General features: G+C 45.1%; 2 protein-coding genes across 2 annotated transcripts; both read left to right on the top strand.

Annotated features, from left to right (window-relative positions):
• The first annotated feature begins 325 nt into the window (after positions 1 to 325).
• On the top strand, positions 326 to 5,392 carry SEC11C (SEC11 homolog C, signal peptidase complex subunit). The gene is made up of 6 exons (XM_059847726.1): positions 326 to 484; positions 1,163 to 1,272; positions 1,711 to 1,860; positions 2,994 to 3,113; positions 3,641 to 3,698; positions 4,102 to 5,392. The coding sequence occupies exons 1-6, from the start codon at positions 443 to 445 to the stop codon at positions 4,153 to 4,155; spliced, it is 534 nt and encodes a 177-aa protein (XP_059703709.1). The 5' UTR covers positions 326 to 442; the 3' UTR covers positions 4,156 to 5,392.
• Positions 5,393 to 8,170: 2,778 nt separating this feature from the next.
• GRP (gastrin releasing peptide) lies at positions 8,171 to 12,962 on the top strand. The gene is made up of 3 exons (XM_059847725.1): positions 8,171 to 8,468; positions 8,957 to 9,207; positions 12,531 to 12,962. Exons 1-3 carry the CDS (start codon positions 8,330 to 8,332, stop codon positions 12,582 to 12,584), a joined length of 444 nt encoding a protein of 147 aa, XP_059703708.1. The 5' UTR covers positions 8,171 to 8,329; the 3' UTR covers positions 12,585 to 12,962.
• The last annotated feature ends 254 nt before the right edge of the window (positions 12,963 to 13,216 follow it).

The raw sequence follows: 13,216 nt of genomic DNA, 5'->3' as shown, positions 1-13,216 counted from the left end.
GCGCCCCCCCCGCCTCCCCTTCCCGCCAATGAGCTGCGCACACGCAGCGGCGGCCCCGGGGTGCCCGCGGCAGTCGCCTGACCCAAGGCTCTCCGCGCCCCGGAGAGCGGCGCAGCCGTCCCGATGTTTCTCGGGCGGGTGCGGCTCTTCCCGCCGAGCCGAGGGGTCTGAGCCTTCACGGACTGTCCCTCGGTACAGCCAGCTGCTCAGGAACCTCCAGGGGCGAAAAGCACGGGGGCCTCGACCTCAGGACCTTTCGCCGCGGTGCGTCTGGGAGTTATGGTTCACCTGGGCGCGGAGGCCCCCTGTGCGTCATCAGGGCCGGAGAGGAAGGAGACTACAGATCCCAGAGAGCAGCGCGGGTCCCGCTGTCATCGCCGGCGCTGCGCTGGAGCGCGGGCAGTGCCGGTCCGGGAGCGGCGGGACCCGCGGCGGGGCCGCCATGGATCTGTTCGGGGACCTGCGGCGCATGAACAAGCGGCAGGTACCGGAGCTCTCAGCCCTCACCGGGAGCGGCGGATTGCAAACGCCAGCTTGCAGGGTCCTTCCCACCGCTGTCCCCCTGTGCTGCCGAGAAAAGGAACAAAAAATGAAGGAGTGTGGTTAAAGCGCATCCGCTGCTGTAAGGGCTGGCGGAGCAGGAGCGTTTGGGGGCAGAAAGTCAAATCAGTGATTTTCTAGATAAGAAGTTTCAGTATGATAGTTGCAGGAAATGATCTTTTGTCGTCCCTCGTCTCCTCCAGCTCCTCCTTTTAAACAAAAGTCACTCTCAGAACGGCAGTCTCTGCTGATAGCCCGCTGTTCCACGCGTCCCTCGGGGCATTTCCGAGCTCGGGAGGGAAGGAGGCAGGGCCGTGCGACCCAGCCAGCTTTGGTCGTTTGCCAGGTCGCTTCCCCGGCTTTATAAGACTTTCCCGGAGTGTTTGCGTCTGTCACTGACACACAGGAGGGGATTAACCCAAGACTAAGGCACACAGAGGATTCCAGCTTTATGCTGCAGCTTGGTGGATTCTGACATGGCAACCTGTGCTACCAGACTTGGGTTGGAATAGGATTTTAGCATAAAAGCCTAGAATTCGTGGTGCACTTGAGTTAAAGTTCTATGTTGTGCTTCTAAATACAATACAGGACCTTTAAAACCCAATTTTCTTGTTTCACACAGCTATATTACCAAGTCTTAAATTTTGCTATGATTGTGTCTTCTGCCCTAATGATCTGGAAAGGGCTGATCGTGGTGACTGGCAGTGAGAGCCCCATTGTTGTGGTGCTCAGGTGAGTCAGTGGAAGGGCTTTCTGCTTCAAGTCCAGGTATTGTTGTGCCTTTTGTCTCCTCCCCCTTCCCCTTGGATACAGTTGGAATTTGAAATGTCACCTATTTAAAGAAGGACTCAAACACTTCCTTCTAGCTGTGTTTGGGCTCCGGCAAAAGTCACACTGTCAGTAGCCATGGCCCAGTTCCCCCTGAGGTTTGTAGAAGCAGTAAGTGTGTGAGATCTTTAAGACCCAAGTTCCTTCACTTAGTGGGTAATCTCCTGCAGATTGCTTTCTGGGATTTGCGTCCTGTTAAAGGTCTGAGCAGTGTTACTGAATGGGTGAAGCTGCAGATCTCTGTTAAAATTGTGGGTTTATCTGTGAGAATTAAATGTTCTTTGATTTCATGGTGCTTCTTTCATTCATGCCAACAAACTCTCTCTTTCTTGTTGTTTGTAGTGGCAGCATGGAGCCAGCCTTTCACAGGGGAGACCTGCTGTTCCTAACAAATTTCCATGATGACCCAATCAGAGCTGGTGAAATAGTTGTTTTTAAAGTTGAAGGCAGAGACATTCCAATAGTTCACAGAGTTATCAAAGTACATGAAAAGTAATGCAACTTGGTGTTTTTTTGTTTGTAAAGCTCCTTTCCTTCCCCATGGCTTTCAGTGTCAGTTTAATTGTGGTTTAGTGTGTGAGAAAGGCAAGTGAGGATAAGCAGTGAGGAAAGCTCAGCTGTAGGATGTGATCCACTTCTGTCCCCAGTTCTGTGTCACACTTTGTGGGGGTCTGAGACCTTTCCCTCAGCGTTGGAGCAGGTGGAGCTGTGCCCAGGAGGAATCTTGGCAGCAGGAATGTGCGTGGGAGCAGAATCCACTTCTATGCTGCTGGTTGTGCAGTTGGGATTTTGGTTGGAAGAGCAAATTTTTCATGGAAGGTGGAGATTCAGAAGCAAGGTGCAGCCTGACAGTGTGTGAGCTTTGCTAACTGAAGTTTTCCAAATTTGATTCAGGATAAAAGAAGAGACTCTTCTTATTCTTGTGTCTCTTGGCCACACTGCCCATGAAAATTCTTGCTGAAAAGCAGCAGGGAGAGGGCTTGGTTTGGCCGTGATTGCAGATGCCTACCCTGCTGAACAGTTCCTCCCAAAGCACAGTTCTGCTCCTAGCTCTGCACAGTGAAAAGGCAAGCTGGAGGTGGCAAGCCCTGACATATTTGCAGCATGAACTGAAGGTGTTTATTTCTTGATTAACATCTATTCTTCCATGCTTTTTGAAAATTTCCAAGAATCGCCTATTTAATTTTTTTTATTTCCTAATTTGTCTTTATGAGAACTCCTCATTTCTTGATATTAGTACTTCAACAAAATTCATTTGAACACTGTAAACTTAAGAACTTTATTTGAATTTGTGTCCTGTCGAAGATGCTGATAAACACAGGGTTTTGCTGAGGAAGTTTAGTGCCTGGATGGACAATGTCCCTTTTGTGTCCATTGTGTAATTGCTTACATCAGCTGACAATCTAGGAGTGTTGTAAAAAATGTTTCTTGCTAATATCTGTTGATAGATAAAGTCAGTAAAGTCTGTAATGTTAATGATTTAATGGTGGTTGTTCAATAAGCAGGGCTGAAAGCAAACATTGTTATCTAATCTTGTAGCACTTTTCATCCTCATTTGCTTTGTAGATGTTAATTGAGATTTTTAGATTAAGTGCTATTTAGTTTATCACCTCATTGCCTTCTAGAGGAAATGGGAACATCAAATTTCTGACTAAAGGGGATAATAATGAAGTTGATGATAGAGGCTTGTACAAAGAAGGTCAGAACTGGTTAGAGAAGAAAGATGTTGTTGGAAGAGCAAGAGGGTAAGTAAAGCAAAATGTACTTTGTAATTAAAGAGAAAAATTAGCTCTTAAATCGGTTCTGCTGTTGATACAAACCAGATCTGATGTATTTTTAAAATTTCTTAAATAGAATTGCAGTTTAAAAGAAAACCTGGAAAAGTTGCTTCCTATAGTCCTCAGACTGATGTGGAGTGTGGGGGGAAACAGGGGCATTTAACAAATAGTTCACCTGAAAATACCGTATTAACCAGCTTCTCCTTGTAATTGCTGGGAATTTCTAGGAAATTGTTTTGGCATTCCACAGGAATTTTATGGGAGGCTTGGGCTTTTGACTTTGTCTCCTTTTCCTTCAGATGTGCTGAAGTCTCTTCAGGTTTTCTCAGATAACTTTGATTAAGGAAAACTAATGAATCTTACTCCCTATTCGGATCCGCATTAGGCGTAAATTATGGGATTGCACTGAAATATTCCAGACTGAGTAACATTAAAATACTTCCCATGTAGTGTTTGAGGGTTGATTTTACATTCACCTGTTTTATCGATTACAGGTTTTTGCCCTATGTAGGAATGGTAACTATAATAATGAATGACTACCCAAAATTTAAGGTATGTATACTGACATTTTGAATACTTGCATTGCTAAAATAACAAGTACACACAACAACATCCTTGCCTCTAAGCTTACATGTTATTCAATTTGTGTCTGTGGTTTGGTACCTAACGTAGGATGAGCTGGGTTTCCTTGCTTGCTGTTGGGCAGTAGAATTTGTTGTTTGTAAGGAGTTGAAAACATGTCATTTATTAGAATATTGCTAGTTAAGTGTATGCAGTTTTGATGCCTGGTTATGCTGAATTTGATCACTTTAAAATCTTCCTGCAATTTCGTAGGACCAGAGCTCTATCATTGTGCAAAGTGTGATGTCTGAGAGGGCACCTTTTGAACAGTTTGTGCTTTCAGAGCTCAGTGGGGAGGAATTGTAACGAGTCTGTCTTCTGTGTTTCTTTGCAGTATGCTCTCCTGGCAGTGATGGGAGCATATGTACTGCTCAAGAGGGAATCCTAAACACAAGAACAAAGGAAAATACACAGGGGGGAAAAACTAATATATTTCAGATGGTTTCATTTCTGTATACGGTTACACAACTGTGCGAGCTTTTGTCTTGTCTAAATAAATGACACCTAATGAGTGAAGATGTTGGCTGCTGGCTAATTACAAAATTATGTATTTACCACCTTCTGCAGACTGCTCTCAGCTAGCCTGGCACTGGTTTAGAGGACTTGGTTTAGCAGCCAAGGGCTCTCCTGCCACGCCACAGTGGGTTTTACTGACTGGCGCTGCATCTGAACCCACTTTTGCCCTCCTGTTTGTTTTGGGGGTTATTTTTAATCTGTCAGTGCCCTCTTTTCTCCACGATACATGCTGTTTTGATAAGGCTTGTAAGGACACAGAATCTCTGAACAGGTAGTAAGTTCTAGGAGTTTAGTCAGACTTAGGCCTAAGTTGGCTGCTTGTGGCTGCCAAAAACAGCCAGGAAGGGGAGTTCCACTCTGACTTGGTGCTGAGCAGTGGGGACTCCAAGCTTTTTCCTTGTATTTGAAACTTGCTCCGTCACGGGGTAAGGAAGAAAGCCCAGGTGGCCTGATTTTTAGAGGCCTGGTTTTTAGGGACTGTGTGTGTTGCTAGTGCTCAGGCTGTTGACGATCTGCCTTTTGTGTTCTAGCTCTTAAACGAACCTAACAAAAAGGTTTTCTGGGGCTGTAATAACCCTTGTAAATTACTGAATGAATAGCACAGCAGTACACTTCAGGGGTATTGCCAAGACGGGGAAACCAGAACTCTTATTCCAGTTTGGAGAATGTATTATTCTCTCCTATCATATAACACCTGAATAGTGTTAAACATAAAATTGATTTTTCATTTAAAAACTTGCCTAATAACTGTCTTTTATGAAATTTGGTATTTTTCTCTTATCTTCAAATGTCAGTGTTGCACCTTCAACGAAGCCGAACTTGTTTTCCTTGCTGGCTTTGTTTTTGTAGCTTTGATAAGGAACAGCATGATGCTTTTTTCCTCTGGAGTTCTGTTTCTTCTGTAATCCCCTACCTCTGCAAAAATACTCTATTATACAATAATGACACCTTTTCTGTTGTAACAGCTCATGCTCAGCAGACAACTGCTGAATTTCTCCAAGCAATATTACTTCTTTTGTGTCCTACTAAACGGTTTTCATGTCCAACTGTATTATAAAAATTACTTATTTTGTGTCAAATTATATAGAAATAAAATTGAGTATAATAAATGGCATGGCAGAATAATGTTGGGATTGTTAATGCAGTCTTCCTGGAAGTGTATCATCCCAGTTAAGAAAAAATAATGTGTTTTTTGGAGGCAGGGTGTGTGGAATAAGATTTTTTTCTTTCTCTTAGTGTTGCTGAAATCCAGATTTATGTGTTCCACCTACCCCAATGCGAGCACAGTCAGCTCCGACTTGGAGAGTGCAGTTGGAGATTTTGCAGCTGGCCAATGTGACACTGGGATCTAGTCACAGGAGTGGCTCAGAGCCGTGCCAGGGGGTATCAGAGTGAATGTCAGGAAGCATTTCCATTCTGAGAGGGTGCTCAGACCTGGAGCAGCCTCCCTGGGGGAGGGTGGATGCTCGAGGCTCAGCATTCCAGGAGCACTTGGACAGCACCCTTGAACTTCTGGGCAGCCTGGAAGGGCTCAGGCTGTTGGGCCAGATGGTCCCTGTAGGCTGCTCTGGTCCACAGGCATGTCCATAAATGCTTCCCATTTGAATTCTCCAGTTATTGAACCCCTCCACTGCAAAAACCATAAACCCAAACTTGTGGCTCCCACAGCAGCCTGACACAAGTTAAATGTGCAGTGAGCAATCACTGTGCTTAAGTTTCAACTGTCCAGGGCTTCCCAAAGTGCAGCACAAACAGTGTCTACCATCTTACACTGGGCCTTATTAAATAAATGTTATTATTTCATATTATTCAGCCTCGGTAAAGTTGTGGAGCTCTTTTCTGAGAAATGTCTTCGGTTCATCAGGGAACTGTTGCTGCACTGAGTCGATGTTGAGGTTATTTGCAGAACACCTGCCCTGAGTGCAGGTTGGAAATGCTGGAGATTAGTCTATTCAGCATCTTCAACATTTGCAGAGTATTCCTCTGTGATCACGCCTGTTATTACGTTGGAGGCAGGCTTCCGCCAGTGTTTGTTCTGTACATACATCCTGGCTGTGTGCAACACCAGGATCCCTACAAAGAAAATGATGAAAGGCACACCACTCTGATATTATCCCTTTTTATAGCCAGCAAATATGTGTTGCTGATAGAACAATGATGCTTTTCTAAAATGTAAAGGAAGCAGATTAAAGTGTTATCATGGTAACAGCATTTAAAAACCATGAATGTTTTCCTGCCGTGAAGCACAGCAACATTCTGCTTTGCCATGGGATATATGAAAAGGGGAAGGGTATTTTAAAACAGAGAGAGCTGTTCCTTGATATTTGAACACAAATTGATGTTATCAGGCTTCTTCTTAAAGAGAAATACTGTCTTGAGTGAGTTGAGTCACTCACAGTTTGTAACATCCTTTGGTTGTACCTGGTTCCTTTCGTGTTGTGGGGGGTCCACAATAATATTTCTCTATATAATCAAGTTACTATTTTCCTTAGAAGGGTAATCAATTAAGAATTAGAATAAATCCTTATGAACAAGTAAATAAATAATAAAGGCGATAGTAATAATAGTACATACACGGCATATGAGAAAGCTTTATTTGTTTGCATGATATTTTCAGTACAAGAGATTTGGGACTGAGTAAGAATTCATGTTTGGTTGGTTTTGGTTTTGTTTTCTGAAAACGGACAATTTCCTGAATTTTTCAATTTCCTGCCTTGATTGCTCCAAACAATTAGAAATTTCTCTGAATGGCAATATTTTATTTGATCAGCTGTCACTCAGCACAGAGCACATGTCGGTAGTTGTACTGCGGGCTGCTCAGTCCAACTTGAGGCATGAGAATACTGTTGTGAATTAAGCAGGAATGCATAATTAATAACCAAAAGAAAAGAATGAATCACATTAATCAGTAAAAGAAGACTAAACAAACTGTGACTGAACAAGGGAACAATTTGGCTCAATACAGCAGGATACAGGATTTACTTCAAAAGGATTTGTACAAGAGTTTGCCTGGAAATTATGTTAATTCACATCCGTGTGAGTTTCCGGTAGGGGTAGTTCAGTTCCAGTCATGTGGGGCTAGCTGGAGGAGCTGGCAAGTTCCTTACAATCAGCTCTGCTCTCTATGCATCCCAGCTCCTGCCATAGTTCTGTAGACAGCAAAATCATCACATTACACGTGCCTTCATCCTATCCCTGCTGTTCTCCTGGGTGACAAACAGCACATCAGGACTTCATATCCCATCATTGCTCACCCACCTTCACTGCAGTGAAACCACTGTCAGTGTTCCACTTCAGGGCCTTTCCAGGGATGTACTGCCTCTATCTTTTCCCTGCACTGCCTCTTCAGGCTGGAATTCTTTTCACCCATTTACTATAAAGTTGGCCAGTTCCAGGTGCCTTAAGGGCTTCAGAGTTTACAGGGTCCCTGTGCAGGGAAAGCAGAAAGTCCTGTAAATGCGCATCCACTTTGCTGTCATTTGTGACAGGAAATTTAGGTGAAACTGGAAATTAAAACAAGCTCTTTCCACCAGACTTTCTGTTGCAGCGAGGGACAAGGCGACCCTTTGCCCCAGGTGCAGCCGAATCGAAGCCCGCACGGTCCCGCAGGGTGGGGGTGACGTCGCCCCCTGCAGCTCCCGGGTCCCCTCCGCGGCTGTCGCCGCTCTCCGAGGAGCTCCGGTGCCCGGGCGCTGCCGGCAGCCCCGCCCCGAGGTGCCCCGGGACGCCCTCAGCGCCGACCCCCGGCGAACGGAGCAGGGGAGGACGAACTTGCGGGACCCGCCCGTGTTGCGAAGGGAAGCGGGAGAGAGAGCGGCCCCCCCGCCCCGCCCGGGGCAGCGCCCGGGGCCGGCACCGCCTCGGCTCCCCCCGCGGGCGGCGGCGGGGCGGGAGCGGCCCCGTGAGGAGGCGTCAGGCGCGGGGCTCCGCTCGCGGGGGCCCGGCTCCGGATAAATGGGGGGCGGCGGCGGCGGCGCCTCGGAGCCTTGGCGGAGCCGGAGCGGAGCGCGGCTCGGGCAGCACCGGCAGCACCGGAGCAGGGCAGGATGCGCGGCGGGCGGCCCGCGGCGCTGCCGCTGCTGGCGCTGGCGCTGCTGACGGCGCAGGGCGGAGCGGCGCCCCTGCAGCCCGGCGGGACCCCCGCGCTCACCAAGATCTACCCCCGCGGCAGCCACTGGGCTGTGGGTAAGTGCGGTTTAACAGCTGCAAAGGCGCTGGAACGCACGGTTCCCGCGTCCCCTGTCGAGGCAGGGTAAGTAAAACCTCAGCTTCCCCGTCCACTTACATTCCAGCAAATTTTACCAAGAGCCTCTCCCCATCTCCACACAAAGTGCTTGGTAATCGCTGCCCCTTTCTCGGCCTCGTTTTCTCTGACCATGTAAATTGTACAAGAGACAGAAGGAATTAATAGTACTGGGTGACACTTACAAAACATTCACTCCCGGTAGTGCTACAACTCGACATTATCTACCCTTTTCCCTTCCCAAACCTTCCCAAACCTTCCCAAACCTTCCCAAACCTTCCCAAACATTCCCAAACCTTCCCTTCCCAAACCTCCCCTTCCCAAACCTCCCCTTCCCAAACCTTCCGTCAATAGCAGTCCCACTGATGTTTGAACAATCAAATTTTTACCCATTTCGGTTAATTTTGTGCTACTTTAATTGTTGTTACAGGACATTTAATGGGGAAAAAAAGCAGTGGAGATTTTCCTTATGGTTTTGAAGAAGAAAACAAGACACCATTTTCAGCATTACCTGACAATATCAAGCAGCTGGAAGAGTATCTGCAGTTGGAAGAAATCTCAAAATATTTGCTAAGGCTGCTGGAAAGGAATGAAAATAAAAGTGGTCACTTTTCAAAAGGAGGGCTCCCCTGGTATACCAGGAACACCTGGGAGACAGATGACAATAGCAGTTGGAAACATGTAAGTAAGATAAAGCCTGTAAAGATGCTCCATGTGTTCAGTTTTTGGTTTACAGTATCATATTAGCTTCCTCTAACTGGTGGATTGTTCAGAAAAACAGCAGAAACGCATATCATGTGTTAGACATTCAGTACAGTAAGACTCTTCTCTTGATTGCAGATTGTCACTCACTAATTGCATTTTTGGTGACTTCATTTGCTAGTGGGCATAAAGACGGCATGCATTCAGTGCCTGGGTTCCCTTCCAGCTGCTTGGTTGGGCTCTTTTCTCTTCCTCTTCTCTTTCTCTTCCTCTTCTCTTCCTCTTCTCTTCTCTTCTCTTCTCTTCTCTTCTCTTCTCTTCTCTTCTCTTCTCTTCTCTTCTCTTCTCTTCTCTTCTCTTCTCTTCTCTTCTCTTCTCTTCTCTTCTCTCCTCTTCCTCTTCCTCTTCCTCTTCCTCTTCCTCTTCCTCTTCCTCTTCCTCTTCCTCTTCCTCTTCCTCTTCCTCTTCCTCTTCTCTTCCTCTTCTCTTCCTCTTCTCTTCCTCTTCTCTTCCTCTTCTCTTCTCTTCCTCTTCTCTTCCTCTTTTTGCTTAGGTAATCACATCAGCAGCACATATTGCCCAGCAAAGCCAAGCTGGTGTGAAAAACAAGTGTGAGGCAGGAGGACCCACATCACACTGACCACCCCCCATTCAGGATGTTCTGCCTTGGGCTAAGTAAAGCCGTGGGGCTGCAGAATTTTTTCTGGTCCCAGCTTTGTCCCTGCTTCCTTTGCCTTAGGGGCTGGCTATTGCTGTGGTCATTCCTGGGTTTGCTAAAGGACTCTGGGGCTCCTGATAAACTGCCCCTCCTCATCCCTCAAGCTGATGATCTTCCTAGTGCTGTTGCACAAGACAACAAGATTTTGGAACAGATAAATCCCTATTATTTTGGGAAATCCTATAAAATACACTGGGAAGGATAATAGTGAGGTTTTACAGAAAGTAGTTGGGGTCTAATGTAAATCACAGGATCCACAAGAAAATTCCTTTCCTTATAATACCTCAGACACAGTCATGGTGATAAAGCTTCAGAATTCTTTTGGGTGACAATGAAATAGAATAAAAAGATTAATACGTCCTCTTAAAGACATCAATGCGAAGAATTTTTCCTTTCTGTATTCTACTGCAATATGATGTCATTAATATTCCTGGGCTAACTTCAGCCTGGTTTCCCTCCTGGAATCCTGGTGCAATCAAGGCGGTGAATACTTAGCCTTTTTTTCGAATGTGGGCAAAAATTCACCCTTTAAATTAAGCTATGATTTAAGTCTCTCACACCAGTGATATGAATGCTGCCCATAAGTTTCTTTTTGGCTATAGCTTTGTGATAGTGATGCATCATAGTAACTGATTATTAATACTATCTAAAAGAGAAACTATTCCATCTTCAGTTCTGCAGTGTGCAGCTTTGTAATCAAATTAAATGAACAAATTCCATTATTTAATGTAAAGAGGGAAATGTTCTGACTTCTAAAAGTATCTGTCAATAAATCCTACTTAGGAGGGCTGGAAGTTGCCTCCGGTAAGTTGAATCATACCCATATGTGTGTACTTTCACCGTAAATTAACATCCGCATTTCTGTGGCCAGACATTGAACATCCTTATGGAGTAATGAGGTTATTGCCTTAAGCACCCAGATTTCTGCAAGGATTAGTAAAACAAGCTCATGTTTTTCCTGTGACTAAGATAGAGGGCAACTTGCAGAACCTCATTTGGGCATAGAACCTTTGATGCCCATCATTCAACAGTTTATTTGTCTCCACCCTGAAGTAAAATCTAATGAAAGGAGCTGTAGCTGTACTTTCCTGCTGTTGGACACAAATAACTGATGATACACAGCCTAGACAGGATATGATGTCCTGTTTTCCCCTTGGCTTCAAGAAAGCACCTGAAATTTAAGGTATTTCTGACATCTTCCTTCTAGATGAAGAAAACATGAAGATCAAAAGGAATGTGCTTTACTCTTTTGAGGGCTGCGATAGTTTCCTAAACATTTAATTAATGAAAATAATTTTTCATTTTAAAGTTATTTTGAACAAAAGAGGCGTTATTCATAAAGGTGGCACTCTGATATAGGGAATGGGATATTCCCTGCAGTGTGCAGAGTCTTTGGTTAGACAACACCTTGGGGTAAGGTGCTGCTGTACCGCTGAGGAAGGCGTCCACGCACAGGAGAGGATTACCAGGTACAGGAAGCTGAGGATGATGGCACAGTGCATCCAGAAAATTTGTCCTTGGCATTAAATACTTTTCCAGGCATATTTCATGTGAGTTTGGAACAGAAACTTTTTCTAGGAGGAACCAGACACCAGATTTGCAGCGGGTTACTGTTCCCCGTGCAGTGGCCTGTTGGACTGAGACACGAAATGTGACCAAAAGAAGGTAAATAATGAACCCTGCTGCCAGCTTCTGGAAAGGCTGTCCCAGGAGCACATGCCCACTGAGGGCTGCAGTTCCCGTGCACTGACAGAGATGCCAACCACGAGGAGCCTGCCTGCAGCCCTGTGCTCCACCTGCTGCACGTGGCAAAGACTGGCTGTGCTGGGAACAAACAGACTCCAAGAACTTTGTTTCATGGATGCTTTCAAATTTAGCTGATTTAATTTAAATCTTGAATTTTAAGTTTAAGATCAGGAAGCCCCAAAGCTAGAAGTAAACACTGATAAAGTACCTCAGGTAACTCAACTCAGTGTCTCTCTTATTAGCCCAAATCATCCAGTGCATCACCACTTATGCTCACACTGGGCTGCACATTTCTTAAGAATAAAAGAATTCTTTCTAAAGGACTCACTCAGAGGAGGAAAATAGCTGTAACACACAAATAGTCAAAAAATGGAAGACGTGAGCCCAATACTTCTTGGGGTTTGGTTTAGGGTGGTGCACCTGTGTTATTTTCAGTAAATACCTTGCCTGCTCTTTATTCTGTGAATAAATTACAGTTAATGTAGTTAAAGGGGATGCAAATCTCTCCTGCAAGTTGGACTGAGTGCAAAAGTAAGTTGGAAAATAAACTTTAAATTGTTTCTATTAGTTGGCTTTTTCACACTAATGAGACAGGATATAAATGAGATGGCACACAGAATTATTTGGGAGAATGACTTTCCTCCTACTTTGACAGTTGGTTATTACACTAACCAAGACAAATGGGGTCTGTTTCAGAAAGATTATTAGGAATATGTTTGTTATGTGAATGCAGAGAGCAGTTATCTATTAGGTTTAATAACTTATAGAAGGTTTATTATCTTAGTGAATTACTTTCTCCAGGACTGGTCTACAAATAATATATTTTTCTTTTTATTAGATGATGGACTATCTGCTTCAAGTTGTGAATATGAAAGAGAGCACGCCAAGCTGAAAGAAGATCACTAAATCATGAAGAAATTGAATACTTTCTGTAAGAGACTATATTTCACAAGCACTTGATTGTATCAGATAATCAACACGGTTACTTTTCTGTACACAAGAATTCTTTGTGTAAAGTACTTAAATCAGAATTCTTTGTGTAAAGTACTTAAATACACATATTCTTGAATGGTTCGGCAAGGACTAAATCCTCTACTTCATTTTCAAGGTTGCATTTTCTCATTTGAATGGCTTTGATATATAAATATATACAAAATTGTGACGGAAGGGTCTTCCAATTAATTATATGACTTACCTATCGAATCATTTCATCTCTTAGTTTGAAACTCCATGACATTGCAACATTCGCAATAAATAGTACCAAGAAAAATGCTGAGTTTATGCTTTTATTTGAGTTAAGCAGTGAAATTTGCTGTGTAAAAGCCAGTAGCAAAGGCCACCGCCTCCCCCGGGGACAGCACGTGTGTTGTACTTTGAGCCGCTCTGCCGGGAGCCCCCGTGCCCCGTGTGTGCCCGGGAGACGGCGCTGTCCCCGCGGCCCGGCCCGCTGGGGCAGCTCCGCCGTGCCCGGGGGCGGCCTCGGCCCGGCGCGGGCCCCGCGGCCTGCTCCCGCCGCGGCCGGCA

Source organism: Haemorhous mexicanus, chromosome 5, assembly GCF_027477595.1.
Source record: "Haemorhous mexicanus isolate bHaeMex1 chromosome 5, bHaeMex1.pri, whole genome shotgun sequence".
Lineage (NCBI taxonomy): Eukaryota > Metazoa > Chordata > Aves > Passeriformes > Fringillidae > Haemorhous > Haemorhous mexicanus.
This window is presented reverse-complemented; position numbering and strand designations above follow the sequence as displayed.